We start from the raw sequence: 18,433 nt of genomic DNA on the forward strand, positions 1-18,433 counted from the left end.
AAAGTGTCACTCAGAAATATCCAGCTATGTGATGCAGGTATGAAGAACGGCAGAACTCTCGCCCCCCAAATCAAAGTCATGATTTCTCTTGGCAGATGGAGAGGTGCTCATGATCACGAAGGCACACTGCTGATCAGGCCCAGTTTCCTGTTTCTGGACTTGCGTAACAGGTGCATGGATTATCACTAAATTGGGGGTCATTACAGTGTGTAGATAGTGTTCAATAATCTCCCTACAAGTGATAACATACCGTACTTTTTAAAAGATAAACTGTAAAAGCATGGGGCTGGAGTGATACAGTGGGTAGAGCATGTGCCTTGCAAGCAGCTGACCTGGGTTAGTCATCAGCACCCTGTATGGTCCCCTAAGCTCACCAAGAGTGAACCCTAAATGCAGAGCCAGAAGAAGCACAGCCTGGTGTGGCCCAAAACAATCTGGTCTCATTTAAATATCCTACTTATTTTTCTACGTGCAGATGGATAGAAAACCAGTGGAACACAGTATGTACTAGGTTTCAGGGGGTAAATGAACAGGGCACTGCTGAGGTTTGAGTTTGTGAATGTATACAGCTTATAAACAACCAGAAAAAAATAGCAGATATTGAGGCTATCTGACATTCACCCAAATAAGTCAAATGGAACATTTCCATCAGTTGTCACATTCCTTACCATATTGCTTGGGTTGCTGTGGGCCAGATCTCAAATGTTGAACCCTTATGGCAAGCCTGTTAGAGAAGGACAAACTGGCCTAAGTGCAGTGGCACCTTCACATTGTATTTATTAGCTGGATCAGCTGGTTTACCTGTTAGACCAAATCTCAGTTTCTTCATTCCGTAATGAAAGTTGGTACGTGATCCAAATGTATAGGTAAAGAGTATGCACAGATTACCCAGAAAACTAAAGGATGTGGCTTATTCTTTGAAGACTTTTGTTTTTTTGGTCTTTGGGCCAAACTTAGCAATGCTCAGGAGTCCTGGCTCTCCACACAGGAATTAACTATTGGCGGGCTGGGGGTACCAGGAATTGAACCTGGGTGGCTGTGTGCAAGGCAAATGTCTTATTTGCTGTATTATCTCTCCGGCCTTTTTGGTCGCTTTTTCTGACACTGCCCGAGTGTATTCCTCTCAGAGCCAGGAACTGGGCTGCTGACTAGCTCCCCCCAACTCACAGTTTGCCCACCCTGCCTGACTCCCACCCAGAATCCTACTCAGTAACTCTCACCCGGACCCCTATTCTAACCCTTGTTCTGAGGAGCAGGTGGCAGGTGGTGCTAGCAGGCTTCCCTGAGGCTGAGGCCTCTGGTACTGGAGGGGACGGAAGAGGCAGAATTTTCTCCGGGTAAACAGCCTTACAAAGGGTTTGCCTGCTCCTGATTAGGCCAGGGTAAGCCCTGCCAGCCTCTCCTCTGCCGTGTAGAGACAGGCAGCGTTCTGCCAGGAGCTCAGTGGTGCCCCTGCTACCAAGACCATTTTGCTCATTAACTGGTGGTTTTATCTACGTCACTCCTTTCTCATACTGATTTAAAAATAACAAAATGACCTTCCGGCTACCCACAAAAGCAGTATATCTGGGGATTCTTGAAATTCTTTGAGTGGCAATGTGTCAGGGCAGAAAAGTGTGAGACTTTGGACTTGGAGTCAGGATCCAGGATCCCCATACTGGCTCCAAATGAGATGTGGTACCTCAGTCTCTTGTATTTCAACTTATAATTATGATTAAGTGAGATGAAAATATCACAGCACACAGAAGGGGCATAAGGGCTTGAGGGATGGAGAAACCAGGAAGGAGAGAGAAAAATAATGTGTGAAATGTAAACTGAAACAGGGAGAAAGGTCCTCTTTTTATTGTAAAAATGAAAGAGAAAGAGCTATGAAAAGCCTGTAAATTAGGGAAGTCCTGGCTTCGATTACCAGCGCTGCATGACCCTCAGAACACAGCCGGAAGCGTCTCCTGGGCTCCCCTAAGCACTTCTGGGACACCACTCCCCCTCCCCCCCCCCCACACACATAAATGTAGTCTGAGAAGATAGCCTCAAATTGCATATGGGCGGCCCAGTTTCATCCCAGCACCGTATATCCCTTGAGCACCAAGCCAGGAGTAGCCCCTGCTGGGTGTGGCCTCCAAACAAACAAAACATAAATAAGAAAATGATCCCACCCCTCCCCCCTCCAGAGAGGAAAAGGAATGAACATATCCACAGTCAGTGTGCATTGCTCCTTGCCTGAGCATATGGCGAGGATAATTGTCAGCCTTGCCTTTTGAAAAGGAGGGGAGGGGAATAATTTGGTTATATGCATTTCAAGTAACTGAACATTATATCTTTTTTGTAATTTTTTCAAAGCACAGAGAATGAAAAGATATCCATGTGTGAGCTCATTATTATTATTTTTTATTATTATTGGGGAAAATTGAGAACTAATGGTTTGATGATTGGCAAGTAAGACCAAATACCTGAATTCTGTCAGCTATATGTTAGCAACATGATGATAGAGACATACAGTTCAGATCATGAATTTTTTTTTTATTCCTTAACAAAGCTTAAATCTTTTTTTGTATTTTTTTTTTCTTTTTGGGTCATACCCGGCAATGCACAGGGGTTACTCCTGGCTCTGCACTCAGGAATTACTCCTGGTGGTGCTCAGGGGACCATATGGGATGCTGGGAATCGAACTTGGGCCGGCCTCGTGCAAGGCAAACGCCCTACCCGCTATGCTATTGCTCCAGCCTCAACAAAGCTTAAATCTTAATGACTACAAAAAACAGGGACTGGAGCTATAGCACAGCGGGTAGGGTGTTTGCCTTGCACACTGCCGACCTGGGTTCGATTCCTGCTTCTCTCTTGGAGAGCCCGGCAAGCTACTGAGAGTATCCCGCCGAACGGCAGAGCCTGGCAAGCTCCTCATGGCGTATTTGATATGCCAAAAACAGTAACAACAAGTCTCACAATGGAGACGTTACTGGTGCCCACTTGAGCAAATCGATGAACAACAGGACAACAGTGCTACAGTGCTACAAAAACCAGATATATGTGATCAACATAAACATCCAGTTTAGTCTTTATTTTCCTGTTATGTTCTGTGTGATTCTGTTTGTTTAGTAGAGGGACTGGAGAAAAAGCACCTGATAGCATAGCGGGAAGGGCACTTGCACATGGCTAACCCGTATTTGATCCCTGGCATCCCATATAGTCCCTGCACTCTCACCTTGGTCCATGTGAGCACACTGGGGGTGGTGGTCCATGATGGTCCTGGGAATCTAGTGAGCTCACCACCAGTTTCTGGCCTGAGCAGCTGCCCTGAACAGCACCAGTTCCTACCGCTGTGCAAGGTCAGCTCCCAAATGGGCCTCTCTGGTTCTGGTCAGAGGCACATAGACTCTCTGGGGAAGGGGGCAGCTGCACTTCATTCATTCCCTGGCCCTCCTCTCCCAGCAGTCTTGACTCTCCTGCATCCCCAAGACTTGCTCCTTTGGCCCTTCTGATGGGGCGGGGGGGGGGGGGGCGGGGGCTGCGTGACACCAACGTTGTATATTCATTCGAGGCTTTGCCTTCTGCTCCCTCTCCTGTTTGCTACCTACACTCCAGGGGAGATTTCCTGGTCACTTGACTATCTCTATCCTAGAAATCCAGGAACTTTTCTGTCCCTATTTCCTCTAGACCCTCTTCAGTAACCTCTAAACACCCTTCCATGTGTCTTTAGAGTTCTGTTCCATCTTTAGGATTGCTCATTTATCACGCTCAACTTCCCGTTAGGCTTGCCCTGTAGTTTCTGTTTCCTAGTTGAACCCAGGTAGAAACCCACAACATCTAACACAGCCTAGCACACAAGGGTGGAACTGAGAAGTTTTGTAGGGATTGCCAAGGGATCCGAAACTCCTCAGGAAGTGACTGTCTGCGACCCAGCATTTCTTTTTTCTAAAGTGATTTCTGGGGCTAAGGATCTGACTGTTTGGTAAAGAAGTTGCCTCACATGTGTGAAGCTCTAGCTATGATCCCGGACCCACAGAAACGGGAGTCTAGAATGATTTCTTATCAGGGCTGAAGAGATAGTACAGTGGGTGGTGCACTTACCTGCATGCTGCTAACCTGGGTTTGATCCCTGGCATCCCATACGGCCCTCTCTGTACTACCAGGAGTGATACCTGAGAGCAGACAGAGCCAGTGGTAACCCCTGAGCATCGCAGGGAGTGGCCTGAAAGCCAAAAAACCTCACCAAAATCAAAGATTTCTCACCCTTAGGTTTTCAGCCCTGGTAGGTGCCCTTTTCCTGTAGGCGTGTGTACCTTGTCAGCATCGCTGGGCTGTGGGTTCCCATGGCTGGAGGTTTCCCTGGAGGAGGGGTTGGCTTGGTGACTTCAGGAGGAGGGTGGAGCCGTGAAGAAGAGCTTCTCTGTGTTCTGAACACCTGTACCCTGCTCCATTCACTCCTTCCTACTTCCTGCTTTCCTCACCTTCAGCTCTAACAGGGACTCAGTGTTTCTGCAGCGCTCATCTTCCTTGAAAAGGTGGGGTAGGCCTGGGGACATGGCTTCCTCATGCAAACATGCACTTTCCCCTGAATGCCGTCATTAGCACAGTTCCCTAAACGTTGCCAGGTGTGATCCCCAAACCGGAACAAAATCGAGAGTGAGACAGGTGTTTGTGTGGTAAGCTGCCCTGTGCGGGGAACGTGCTCCCCTCACAGGGAGTGGGTACTCTGTAGGCGTGCTCTTGCGGGAGGAGTCAGAGCTCTAGGAGCGGACTGTGGAGAACCCAGTTCTGCAGCCGGTGGAGCAAGGCTGGGATTTTTTTTGGCCTAAGCTTGTATTTGTTATACTTGGTGGTCCGGTTTTTGTGGTCGGAGACAGAGGCAGTGTTGATGCAGGGGGATGTGAGAGGGAAGCATCCCTCATTCCCCTGTGCCCTGGCCTGGACTAGAGGCAGGTGCACTAGAAAAATGGAGGAGTGAGGTGGGAGCTTGACTGGAGAGCTCATAGCAGAGACTGGGTGCTCTGTAAATGAAAGGGGGTTGGGAGGGGGCTTTCTGGAGGATGGGACCCCGTGAGAATTGAGGGAGCAGCAGCGTGCATGCAGTGGCCTGCCCAGACCGGACAGCCTGGGTGAGCAGGTAGCATATGTACTGGATGCTGAAGATGGGGTGTGGGAATCGGAGTGTTCGGGGGCCTCCTTGGCAGCAAGGCACCGGCCTCCTGCTGTAGCCTGTGGCAGAGCCTGAAGTGGAGCAGGGGAGAGAAAGGGAGGTCATAGCAGTGGGGACATGAGTCTTAGGTGGCCCTGGGGACAGGAAGAGGAAGACACTCGGCTTGGTGATGCTGGGCAGTCACCCAGGTTCTGAGCTGCAGCTGGAGGCCAGCGAACGGGCAGGCCCAGGGAGCTTAGAAGAGCTGCGTGGGCTGTTTATCCTTTGGAGGTGATGGCCACGGCAGGGGTAGCTAGCTAGCCAGATGGGTCCTGGGGTCCGGGGAAGAGGGCTTAGAGTAGAAGCAAAGAGCAACAAAACTTGACACGTGCTCTGTGTTTGTGTAGCAATTAGAAATGTCAGGTTTCATTGTTTCATCCTCGTGGCCTGTGATTAAGTGGGTGTGGTGGGCGATGCACCTCCATTTCTCAGCCATGCAAACCCCACCTTGGGAGGGCAGTGACTTGCCCTGCGTAACCTAGTGAGTAGGTGGCATAACCAGACTGCAGCTTCTTTTCCCTGTTCGCTAAGCGCTCTCCTTTGCCTTTTCCTGAAATGTCTGTATGTGTGTATCTGAAGAATGGACTCAGTGCTTTATTTTAGGTGGCAAATACCATTTGAGAAAACAAGCTTCCCTGGGATTGGGGAGGGCTGTCATCAGTGGGGAGGAGAGCATGTGCTGCCTGGCACTTTGAGCTTGCCTTTTGCCTTTGGGGCAGCGTAAGTGAATTAGACTCCTGTGCTTCTTTCCCTTTTCGCTTGAACATGAAGGTACTGCCAATGACTGCGAGCCACGGTTCTTGAAAGTCGTTGGTAGCTGTGTAGTGATTTTTCAGATCTGAAAGCAGAGTCAGGTACTGATTCTCACTTGGCATCAGCATTGAGAGGAGGAAATGGAGGGAGTCTTGGGGCTTCCCCGGCTCCAACTGTAGCATGAGCCCAGGCCAGGCTTCTTGTTCCCACTAAGAAGCAAGCTCAGGAAGGGCCCGGCCCTTTGGTCTCATAGTCGCCTTGCTAATACCCTTATCCCCTCTGGCCAGGCACTAATGCGGCTGCTGCTGTCTCCCGAAAGCAGAGCCACACACACTGCCCCTTCTCTGAGTGAGCAGAGCCTGGGAAGGGCTAGCAAGGACCAGGAAGCAGATGGAAGCCTCCTGGATATGGAGAGAGAGGAAAATGCTCTCCCAGGCTTCTGGAGTGAGGGTGGTGGGTGGACACAATGAGGCAGCAGCTCTCAGAGAGGAAGAAGTGTCTTTCCTGCTTCCCATGACCTGCGCCTGGGCACTTCCTCTCTGAGGATGTGCACGTCTAGTTTTCCCAGGAGAGTGAAGGAGGAGGGTTCCCCATGGTTATCTGGAGACTGCTGCTCTGGATAACCATGTTCACCTCAGGGTCATCGCAAGTCTTGGATTTCCAAGCTCCTTGTGTCAACCTGTGTAGACCAGGTCACTTGGCAGTTTATGTCTTGGTAACAAGGAAGTCCTGAACTTTGGCCGGGTGGTGTTATGGTGAGGGGAGAGTGTAGACCAGCGCAGGCAGCTTTCAGGGTTGGGGGCTTGGGGTGGTCATTGGCCTAGCCCCTGACTAGCGGTTGGTGGCCACCCACCTGCCTTGTCAATACTCCTTCAGGACGAAGGTCAGTCTTTGACTCAGTTTTGTGAGAGAGTCCTCTATGGGTAATCTGGTAAAAATGTTTAATGACCAACTTTGTGCTTCAGCATTTGCTGGCCTCTCCGAAATGTGGGGCTATCCCAGGGCCTTCTGTCCAGTGCAGTCCAGTCTGGTGTTGACGAGTGGGCCTTTGGACTTGCTTGGGCTATGGATGAGAAAAACGAAGTGAGGTATGGTGGTGTTTCACCTGGAGCTTGGCCTAATTGGTAAACGTTACTTAGAAACCAGGCCCACCTCCCCTATCTAGTTTAGATGTGTGCCGGTTCAATTTAGAGACAAAAATGCGTATGTAGCAAAGTTTTAGAACCTTTAACAGTTTTTAAGAAGATTGGCTTTTGAAAATAGGGCTAGCGTTCCTTGAGTTTCATAACCTGGAGAGCATGTGGTGGAGACTGAGTTTGGAATTCAGGACTCTGAGTTGCACTGTCAGCTTCATCTGGCTCCTTCGACCGGGCTCTGCCAAAGACCCACTGTGGGGCCTTGGGCAAGTTAAATCACTGCTCCGGCTGGAGAGATAGTATGGGGTGAAGGGTGCCTTGCTCGTGCCCAGCTCCAGTTCTGTTCCTGTTGCCCCATCTGTTCCCGCAGCACCACCAAGGGTCACTTAGGAGCACAGAGCCAGGAATAACCCCTGATCACTGCCAGGTGTGGCAACCAAACCAGACTTCTTCTTTGCAAGTGAAATCAATTCTCTGTGCATATTATAATAGGATTGCTGGTGCCTCGCACATAATAAATACTGAATTAAAGCAGATAGGTTTGTATTTTACTCTTATGTTTAGAAGTTCATTCCAGTTGATGGTTCCAGACAGGCTGCACAGGCCTGGGGAATGACATGCATAAGATCTCAGGGGAGTGTTGTGTTGATCCCTGCTGGCCACTGGGGTCTCGGGGTTCAGTATAGTCGTGGAGTGTCCAGGGGGATATGAGGCCATATCATAGGCCAGTGCTGTGGGCTGCATAAATGGGAGCCCAGCCTCAGGACACTAGGGTGATCCTGTCCCCACTGCTGTCTCTGGCAACCTATAATGTAATAGCATTGCAGAATGTTAGAAGAATACTTAATCCTACTGTGAATAAACTCTTGCTTTTGAGTGGTATTTTATCTGAATATTCACATAGTTTAATCAGAGATTTTGAACAACTTTGTAACTTTATCTATGCCCAATGTAGGTTTTATGTGTCATCCTAAATACTTTACTTGCAAAATAAAGAAGGAAGTTGTTCCTTTTGTAAAACGAAATCAGCTGAAGTATTTTAAAAATTTCAGGACCCCTTCATCCACGTTTGAAGACTTGATCCACAAACATAAGGTGAAAATTTAAAGTTGTTCTTTGTGGGATTTTTGATTTCCGTTGATCAACAGTAAAAATTTTAGATTTTACAGTGAGGGTTGTATAACATCTTCCCCAGCTTGGGGGTAAGTTTTCTTAGTCAAATTTTTCTCTAGCAGTGTAACTTCCTGCTTCGAAGACACAGAATGGGTTTTTATTTCTGCAATGGGAACATTTAGTCAGATATTCAGAGAACGTTTTCCCACAGATATTTTTATGGGGGTCATTGCTTTATCCTCCTTTCCATGAACTTTGTTTGTTGGAAGTGTCAGCCAAAACCAGAGTTCCCATGCCGGGGACTGTGTGCCCAGGTCACGAGTGAACGTTGACATTTAAACTCGATGGAAAATGTATACTGGAGAGTCTGGCTTTTCAGGCTGGTTTGGAAGACATGCCTGCAGCAAGTCGCTGTGAGAGTCAGCCTAAGGGTGCTGTGGGGAGTATAAATTCTTCAAGAAGGATAGTTGACATATTCTTAGGACAGGGTGGCTAGGAGTTTTTTGGGCCACACCCAGTTGTGCTCAGCTTATTCCTGGAACTTTGTGAAGGGATCACTCCTGGCAGGGCTCCAGGGACCATATAGGGTGCTATGGATCTCACCCAGGTTGGCTGCATGCAAGGCACGTGCCCTACCCGTGTACTATTGTTCCACCTGGTCACTTAACTTTTAGGGAATGTTCTCTTACTGGTGAAACTGTGTCCTGTCAGCTTCCCACTGGAGCCTCAAATAAGAAATAGCCAGGAAAAGATCCTGCAGCCTGGGTCCATAGGCAGAAGCAAGGTGAGGCTTGGGTGCCTTTGCTGCGGGCCAGAGAACCGTCCTGGCTGGTCAGATGGTGGGAGGGCTTGGGTTGTGATCGAGGAAGTGGAACCTTGGATTACACCAGAAAAAGCTGAACATATTGGGCAAGGTTGGCACACCTAATACATTCTGTAGAGTTTGGTGCTGTCTGTGGCACCTACCTATGACTTCAGGTGGTTCTTTTTTGGGTTCCGTATATCCTTCACCCCCCAAACTGAATGCATAACCTGCTCATTTATCCCAAATCTTCTTAGATCATTCATTCTGAATCTTTCCCTTGGAAATCAAATCAGGTTCAGTGGCCTGCCACGCTAAGTACAATGCTTCCCTCTTTTCTTCCTTAAGCTAACACTATCATTTTTATAAGTTTCAGGAATAGCCTACTGATAATTAATTCCTTTCTGAGTTGAAAATTTCAGTGAGGGCTGGCAATGTGACTCAGTCTCCGCAAGCACCACTGTGCCATACTCCCAACAAAAAAATTGAAAAGAGAGGGAAACGAGGAAATGGCATCTAGTGGGCTGGTCACAACATTACTGTTTTTTTCCCCAAATACCTTTCCATGTCCTTGTCCTCATTATAGTTTCTCTCCACTCACCCATGTGCCCTTCCCTTATTCTGTTTACTCAGAAGGCTAACACCTAGAAATCAGTGATGCTTAGTCGCTGCTTTAGCAGTAGGTGAACTAACCCAATTAGAGCAATTTTTGAATTTTTTTTTGTGTGTGTGGGGAGGCCGGGCTTTGTTTGACTTCTGTGGTAGTCAGGACCTACTCCCATCTCTGGGCTAGGGGTTAGTTCCATGTGGTGCCAGGGATCAAACCCCAGGCCTCCTGCAGGCAACACTTGCATTTAGCCACTTGAGCGCAAGTCTCTGGCCTCAAATCATTTGTCTTTGAAAACTATTCTGTCTCACTTCCAGAAGCCAAAACAAAACCTACAACTATGATTAATTTAAAAGATGACTTCTTTCTGGTTCATACTCAGTGATGCACAGGGTTACTCCTGGCTCATGCACTCAGGAATCACTCCTGGCAATGCTCGGGGGACCATATGGGATGCTGGGAATCAAACCTAGGTCAGCTGTGTGCAAGGCAAACGCCCTACTCGCTGTGCTATTGCTCCAGTTCCCAAGATGATCCATTCTTTCATAAACCAGATGCCTTTGGAAGTAAGTCACAAGGTTCTGCTTGGCAGAGACCCGCCGGACTCATATTGGTGAGCTGACACCCCATCTGAGAGGAGAGGGGTGACCTAGGAGAGCGTTTCTCTGAGACAGGTGTAGATATTAGCATGGCTTTCATTAATCATGCATGTCTTGGGATCCTTTTAAATTGTAGTTATGGAAAAAGAGATTTTGTTTTTTGTACTGTTATGGAGGAAGTTTTGAAAAGTTAAAAGATAGCTTTCGCATACAGGTACATGATTGAAACTGTTTAGTAGTGATAGTAAAAACAAATAACAATATTAGGATCAACAGCACAGGTTTAAAGAGAGACAGTGCCTATTCATCCAGTCAGGATAGTTAATATACAGCAATGTCAAAGCATTTTCAGCACAGCAAACAATTTCTGCCCAGAGACTGTTAGAATTCATTAAATTCAAAAATCCTCTCAGAGTAAAAAAGTAGTAAACACTACCCCTCACTAAATAGTCACACACCTTTGTTGTAGATTCCAATCCATGCTTGACACAGTGGCCTTGGAATCCTATTTCCTTGACTGGGATTCCAGCTCTGTCCTTGACACAGTTATTCTTTGTTCCGTCAGGTATAAAACAGAAACAAAGGTTCCAATACCTACTTCATAGACTCCCCTATGTCAAGTAAGATAATGCCTGGCTTCTTAACAATGGGTCAGGACCCCGTACGGAATTGTTAATTGAAATTGGGGGTACTTGTAAAATACACTGTCGGGATAGAGCACAGAGGTTGAGATGCTTACCTTGCACATGGCCATTCCTGGGCTGATCCCTGGCACTGCATCTGGTTCCCTGAGCACTGCCAGGAGTGGTCCCTGAGCATAGCTGGGTATGGTCCAAAGATAAACTGAAAAATTTATTTTAAGATTATAAGCAAATGTTTTTGTATGCCTGTTACATATGCTTATATACCCAGGGTCACACAAATATTTTTGGGGCAGAAGGGGTTTGCAAGTGGAAAAAATGTAAGAAGCCTTTGAATTCTGTGCCTGGGACTCAATATGTCTTTGGGATTCTTTGCTGAAGATTAATTTCCAGCCATAGCCTAAACTGCTTAAGAAACTCTGACACTGAATTGCTGTTCCACTTTTTGGGTTGTTTTTATTTTTTACTGTGAAGCTTATCTAAGTGGTTATTCTTTTTCTTTTTATTTTTTATTGAATCACTGTGACATACAGTTGCAAACTTTCATGATTAAGTTTCAGTCATACAATGATTGAGCAGTTTCAGTCATGCAATGATTGAGCGCCCATCCCTCCACTTGTGCTCATTTTCCACCACCAATGTTTCCAGTATCCCTTCTGCCACCCCCTGCCCTATCCCACCCCCTGCCTCTGCAGCAGGGACCTACCTTCCTTCCTTCCTTCCTTCCTTCCTTCCTTCCTTCCTTCCTTCCTTCCTTCCTTCCTTCCTTCCTTCCTTCCTTCCTTCCTTCCTTCCTTCCTTCCTTCCTTCCTTCCTTCCTTCCTTCCCTTCCTCCTCCTCCCTCCCTCCCTTCCTCCCTCCTTCCTTCCCTCCCTCCCTTATAATACTTTTGGGCATTATGATTTGCAATACAAGAGGCCATCATTATTTGGTCCTTGGTCTACTTTTCAGCACGTGTCTCCCACCCTGAGTGATCCCTCCAACCATCATTTACTTAGTGGTCCCTTCTCCATCCCAACTGTCTTTTCCCCCTGCACATGAGCAGGCTTCCAAACCATGGCGCTATCCTCCTGGCCTTTGTCTCTACTCTTCTTAGTTGTTGGTCTGATATTTTATATTCCACAAATGCGTGCAGCCATTCTATGTCTGTCCCTCTCATTCTGACTAATTTCACTTTGCATGCTACTCTCAATGTCCATTAAGTGGTTATTCTTGTGCAGGTTATGCATTTGAATGGTGTTGAACTCTGGAGTTACACCCCAGTAAAATGTTTCATTACTCTTTGTTCTGTAGCCTCAGCCTGCAGTCTATTCTTGACCTTTGATATTTCACTGAAATGTCATTTTCATTTCTTTTTTCCTTTTTTTCTCTATAAACTGCATCGATCTTAAGTTTATAATTTGAGTTTTGAGAAATGTACCTACTTATGAAACTCTTAATCCAGACATACATATTAAATTTCTATCCCTCAGAAAGGTCTCTCCTGCACCTTTGTAGTCGAAAGCTGTTCCCTATTACATGAAGTTTTCTAGGGCATATATTAATTTTGCCTTCTTGAACCTAACAGAAATGGAACTTGGCAGTGCGGGGTGGGGGGGCTGTCTTTCACTTTCTGTGTATTGTTGCTAGTATGGTAATTATCAGTGTGGGTCTACTAGGATAAACTGGTATGAGGCTTCACTTTTCTTTTTCCTTTTTCTTTTCTTTTTGCTTTTTGGGTCACACCCAGTGATTCACATGGGCTTACTCCTAGCTCTGTACTCAGGAATGGCTCCTGGCCGTGCTCAAGGGACCATATGAGATGCCGAGGATCGAACCCAGGTTGGCTGTATGCAGGGCAAAGGCCCTCTCTACTGTGCTATCACTCCAGCCTTCGCTTTTCTTTCTTTCTTTTTTTTCTTTATCCTTAGTCTCTTAGAATACTCAGTGATACTAATGTCTCTTCTTCTATTCCTGAAACTCTGGGCAAGAGCTTAATCTTTGCTTTGATTTTCTCATTTGTTTCTTGTTTTTTTTTTGTGTGTGTGTGTGGGGAGTGGAGAGGTGTCACACCTGGCTGTGCACAGGGCTTGCTCCTGGTTCCTTGCTCAGGGGTTACTCCTGGCAGGTATGTGTATTGGGGATCAAACCTTGTCTGGCCTCATGGAAGACAGACACCTTACCCTTTGTAGTATCTCTCCAGTTCCATGGTTTCCTCATCTGCAAATGGTGGGTTGAAAAAACAATTCAGGGTTGAGATCATCGTTTATAAACAATGAAATGGAATCAATAGTAAATCAGTGAAATTTTCACATTCCACAATTTCCACAGATGGAGCTACACATACTTGTGAATTGTGAGCAAGTAAGTTTGCAGTATACAAATGTTTGTGTCTTTGTAAGCAAGGAAGTTGAACATATGTGGTGCTTATTTGGCATGTGTGTCACCAGAGGTGTCAGAAACAACTGCTCAGGTAGTTACTTAGTGCTTGCTGAAGGCCTGTGCACACATACAGCCTCCAGCCATCCTATGGAATGCGTCATTTTCTCCATTTTATAGATGGAGAGGTCATAATATCAATACAGTGTGTTCATGTTCTCTGAACCAAGATGAAAGGGCCATGAATTGAGCCCTGGCAATGGCAAATCGAGAACCAACTCAAAACCAGAGTTTGGGGTCAGTGAGATAACTCAAAGGCTGGGGTACAAGCTCTGCATATAGGAGGCCCCTGTTCAGTCCTCAGCACCACATGGTCCCTGAATACAACCAAGTGTGCCCCCAAAACCAAAAAATAAACCTTGATTCCAGTGGTGACAGAGACTGAGAGGCAGGCGAGTGACTTAAATGAGCACATGTGTGCAAATGCAAACTGGTAATTAATATGGTGCCTCCTCCCTTTTATTCCAGATATGAGAAATGAGTGTTGGACGTCGAAGAATAAAGTTGTTGGGTATCCTGATGATGGTAAATGTCTTCATTTATTTGATTGTGGAAGTCTCCAAAAATAGTAACCCAGAGAAAAATGCCAAGGGGGAAGTCATAATACCCAAAGAAAAGTTCTGGAGGATATCGGAGCCACCTGCGGCCTATTGGAACAGAGAACAAGAAAAACTGAACAGGAAGTACAATCCCATCCTGAACATGTTTGCCAACCAGACGGGGGATGCATATGGGTTTTCTAATACCAGCCATCTGAATTACTGTGAACCTGACCTGAGGGTCACCTCCATTGTTTCAGGTTTCAGCAATTTGCCAGACAGATTTAAAGACTTCCTCCTGTATCTGAGATGTCGAAATTATTCCCTGCTCATTGATCAACCAAATAAGTGTGCAAAGAAACCCTTCCTGTTGCTGGCGATTAAGTCCCTCACTTCGCATTTTGCTCGAAGGCAAGCCATTCGGGAGTCTTGGGGCCGAGAAACCAGTGTGGGGAACCACACCGTAGTGCGGGTCTTCTTGCTGGGCCAGACTCCCCCAGAGGACAACCACCCTGACCTGTCCTACATGCTGAAATATGAGAGCGAGAAGCACCAGGACATTCTCCTGTGGAACTACAGAGACACTTTCTTCAACCTGTCTCTGAAGGAAGTGCTCTTTCTCAGGTGGGTGAGCACCTCCTGCCCGGATGCAGAGTTCATTTTCAAGGGCGACGACGATGTCTTTGTGAACACCCACCATATCCTGAATTACTTGAATAGCTTATCTAAGAAGAAGGCCAAAGATTTGTTTATAGGTGATGTGATCCACAATGCTGGACCTCATCGGAATAAGAAACTGAAGTACTACATCCCTGAAGTTGTTTACACTGGTGTCTACCCGCCTTACGCGGGGGGAGGTGGATTCCTCTTCTCGGGCCCCCTGGCCTTGAGACTGTACAATGTCACTGACCGGGTCCTTCTCTACCCCATTGATGACGTTTATACTGGAATGTGCCTTCAGAAACTTGGCCTCGTTCCAGAGAAACATGACGGCTTCAAGACCTTTGATATAGAAGAGAAGAACAAGAATAACATTTGTTCCTATCTCAATCTGATGTTAGTACATAGTAGAAAACCTCAAGAGATGATTGATATATGGTCTCGATTGCAAAATGTTCATTTAAAATGTTAAAATAGGTTACAAACTAACTTTTGCATAGGAAGGCTTATCTTGAATAGTTCCCATGTTGTATTGCTACACACTAGGGATAACTTCTATGTAAACCATCAAAATTGCCTTTATAAGTAGTATCTATTTGCGGGCCTCTCTGTCGTCCATTGTGGAACTTTCTGAAGAGGGAAAGCAGAACATTCATGTTTTCAGGGAAGTTACAGTTGGATGATTGGCTAGTGGTCATTACTTTCTCATTGATCCCTTGAATGATCCCTTGAATCATCTGAAACCTAAAGTTTGTGCAATTTAGCCATTTAAAATTTTTTGTTTTGTTCTCATGGTAATGTTACTGTTTTTCAGTATAACAGAATTATCTGCAGTTTAGTTGTTTATAAACCTGTTGGCTACAAAAACTTTTGTTATGCACAAGTTAATTGGTTTTTTGTAAAATGGAATTAACATTTATTTTTAGAGTCTTTGGATTTTTTTTGTCTAGAAAAATTGACTTCCTTTTAAATATCCTGCCGCCTCAACAGTATTTACTTGTGTTAATTTTATCAATAAATTTTGTAAAATTAGAATCATTGTGTAACATTTTATCTCGTGTATCTTGTGGTCTTCAGTCATAATAAGGAGCAATTTTAACTTTTCTTATATTTGGTTTGCTGGGTGGAGTCATAGTTCTCTATTTTTAGTATTTGAAAAATCGGAGTATGATTCCATAATGGCCAACAACAGATTGAATTGATCCTGGGAGCCATATTTTATGTTTATGGTTTATGGTTTTCCAGTATAGCCCAGGAAAGCAAATGTAACTTTGGAACTTGCAAGTGAAAAGATTAAAGTTGCAGACCTTTTCATGAGTAACAGTTTGTCAGTCTTAAACTCCAGGGTTCTATTCTTGCCATATTTCTACATGTTGCTTCTAGAAAATAGTTATACTGAGTAGTGACCCTTCCCTGTCTCCGTGTAGAAGTGCCTGTGTTTTTATTTATTATTCAGATCAAAGACCAAACATTTTCTTAAATATATTTTGTGTAATATTTTATTTGTATACAGTGTTGTTGATAAAATATTTAATTAGAGCATGACATTGTAAGTGTTAAGGTGTAATATATGTCTATTAAAGCTAATTGTTATTTTTGAATTTTAAAATGTTTTTTTTGAGGGTGGGTGTAAACTAGTTTAAAATTATGCCAAACAGCTTATATATATATATATTGTAAAATGCTTTCTTGAAATATTTTTGTGTTTATAGAATTGAAGATTCTTACCAGATGTGATACTTGAGGACTGTGAGAAGGTAGAAATAAAGTCACTGTATTTTTAATTATCTTGTGTAATTTCTCTTTTTTCTTCTTCAGTTTTTTGTTTTGGTTTGTTTTTGGGACACCGGCTGTGCTCAGGGCTCACTCTTGGATCTCTACACAGGGCTCACTCTTGGCAGGTTTGGGAAACTATAGCAGCACCATTGTTCTGTTACTCTGGCCAAATATATGATTAAAAAACATTTTTTTAACTTACTCAGTAATTTAGTTTTGAGTCTGCACTTTGCAGTGCTCAGGGCTCTCTCCTGGCTCTTTCTCAGGCATCATTTCTGGAGGACCCAGAGAGATCATCTGGGGTATCAGGGATTGACCCTGGGTTTGCCAAGTACAAAGTCAGCGCCCTACCCAGTGTGCTATCTTCCAGCCCTGTAATGATTCCTTACGGTTTTACCCTACCTGGCTAATTTTGCTCACAGAGCCCCGTTTCCCCTAGAAACTGATACAGTAATACTGAACTGTAACCTTTTCTCTGCCTCACTGGGCCCTTTATTTTTGCATTTAAAATTCTTAAAAGTGTTTTCCCACTCAGAATTGTTAAGGAGAAGTATGAATAATTATTTATGCTTCCTTTTATTCTCAGTGAGTATAAAGAATTAGGAACTTGAGTATTACTGTTGAGACTGTATGAGCTATAATATCTGTTTTGGAATTTGCATCCGAACTGGCAGGCAGCCTTCACCTGTCTCTTTTAGAAAAGATGAATAGCACAGGGGTTCAGAGTGCCTGCTGCGCAAGCATATGGTCAGAGTTCAAACTCCCAGTGTCCCGCACACACCCAAGGCATCCCTGGCAGCCCTGTTATCTGAACTCCCAGCACCACACGAAATTTATGGCCATACCACAGCCAGGTGTGTGCAAGCACCACGTAGAGGGGCGTGGCTGGCCCCTGGCCAGCACAACTGAAAAGATAAGTGAACATCTTAGTCATGACTTGTATACTTCAGCGAAGAATGGGAGGCCTGGCTTGCACATACCAAGCACCCTATCCACCAGAGCGTACATCTCAGGGAGCACCACAACCTGAGATGCAGCCCCAGCCAGTACCAGCGCCTGGAATATGTGCAGCTCTGCTTATTGTAACACAGACCATAGAGGAAGGGAGGAAATTAAAAAAGAAAAAGCTTCTTTACTCTCCTATTCTCACTGCTTGTTGAATATTAAACAAATAGACATTTGATGAAGCCCAAGGCATTGAATTAGTGTTGCGATGGCATCCAGCAGACTGCTAAGAATTGGGAGGCCCTATCAGCATCTCAAAGGTACAAGACACAGATACTAGATGTGGTTTTGAAGACTGTTGTTAACTTGTTCCTTCTAGAAGTTTCCTGTGCCAGCGTTTGGCTTCACTGTCCCTGGTGGTTGCTGGCATAGTTCTCAGAGTTCTCAAAACCCTTAGGTTTGTGTTTTGAGAAGAATAACGCTCACAGAACTTTCACAATTTGTATGTGTTCGTATAACTTGATTCTACATTCTCAGGTAATAGATTTCTCCTCTGAGGGGAATTTCTTTAGTTTTTTTCTTCAAGGAATTCTCCTTTGAGATTACAATATCCTGGGAGAAGGGAGAGACCAGATTTTGGAGGTACTATTTGTTTTTGTTTGTTTTTTTTGCTTTTTGGATCACACCCGGCGATGAACGGGGGTTACTCCTGACTCTGCACTAAGGAATTATTCCTGGCGGTGCTCAGGGGACCATATGGGATGCTGGGAGTCAAACCCGGGTCGACCACATGCAAGGCAAATGCCCTGCCCGCTGTGCTATCACTTCAGCCCCTTTGGAGGCACTATTTGGAGGACCACTGAGGGATTCTTGCCAGCTTCTTGCGGCCTTCCTGTTGTGTTATCAGATCAAAGTCCTAGGTGCTAATGATGTTTGGTGGGTGAGATCACTCTAGATCTTTCTTTTGTTTTTCAGTGCTCGTGATCACACTCAACTTCATAACAGTTAAGGCGTATGTCTGTCGCTGTGCCACATCTCCAGGCCTTCTTAATCTGGTGCAACTTTTCTGGCCAGCACTGCACGTGTAGGCCTAGTGGTCTCTGAGCGGTGTAGGGTCCTCAGGCCCTTGCAATGAACCACTGAGTCCTGTTGGCCAACTACCATTGTCAAGGACTGAGCACTGCTTGGGAGGCACCCTCAAAAGAGAAAATAATGGAGTCTTACTAAGTTTTGTGTGTGCTGGGTTCTTGACCCTGATTTGCAGCTGC

The 18,433-nt window shown here is 45.4% G+C and overlaps 1 protein-coding gene across 1 annotated transcript in view; it reads left to right on the plus strand.

Annotated features, from left to right (window-relative positions):
• Positions 1 to 16,225, plus strand: part of B3GNT2 (UDP-GlcNAc:betaGal beta-1,3-N-acetylglucosaminyltransferase 2) — a 31,184-nt gene extending 14,959 nt beyond the window's left edge. Inside the window, exon 2 of the mRNA XM_004609195.2 lies at positions 13,714 to 16,225. Within this exon, the coding sequence (XP_004609252.2) occupies positions 13,723 to 14,916 (1,194 nt within the window). The 5' untranslated portion in view covers positions 13,714 to 13,722 and the 3' untranslated portion in view covers positions 14,917 to 16,225. The remainder of the gene's footprint in view (positions 1 to 13,713) is intronic.
• The last annotated feature ends 2,208 nt before the right edge of the window (positions 16,226 to 18,433 follow it).

Source organism: Sorex araneus, chromosome X (assembly GCF_027595985.1).
Source record: "Sorex araneus isolate mSorAra2 chromosome X, mSorAra2.pri, whole genome shotgun sequence".
NCBI classification, from domain to species: Eukaryota; Metazoa; Chordata; class Mammalia; order Eulipotyphla; family Soricidae; genus Sorex; species Sorex araneus.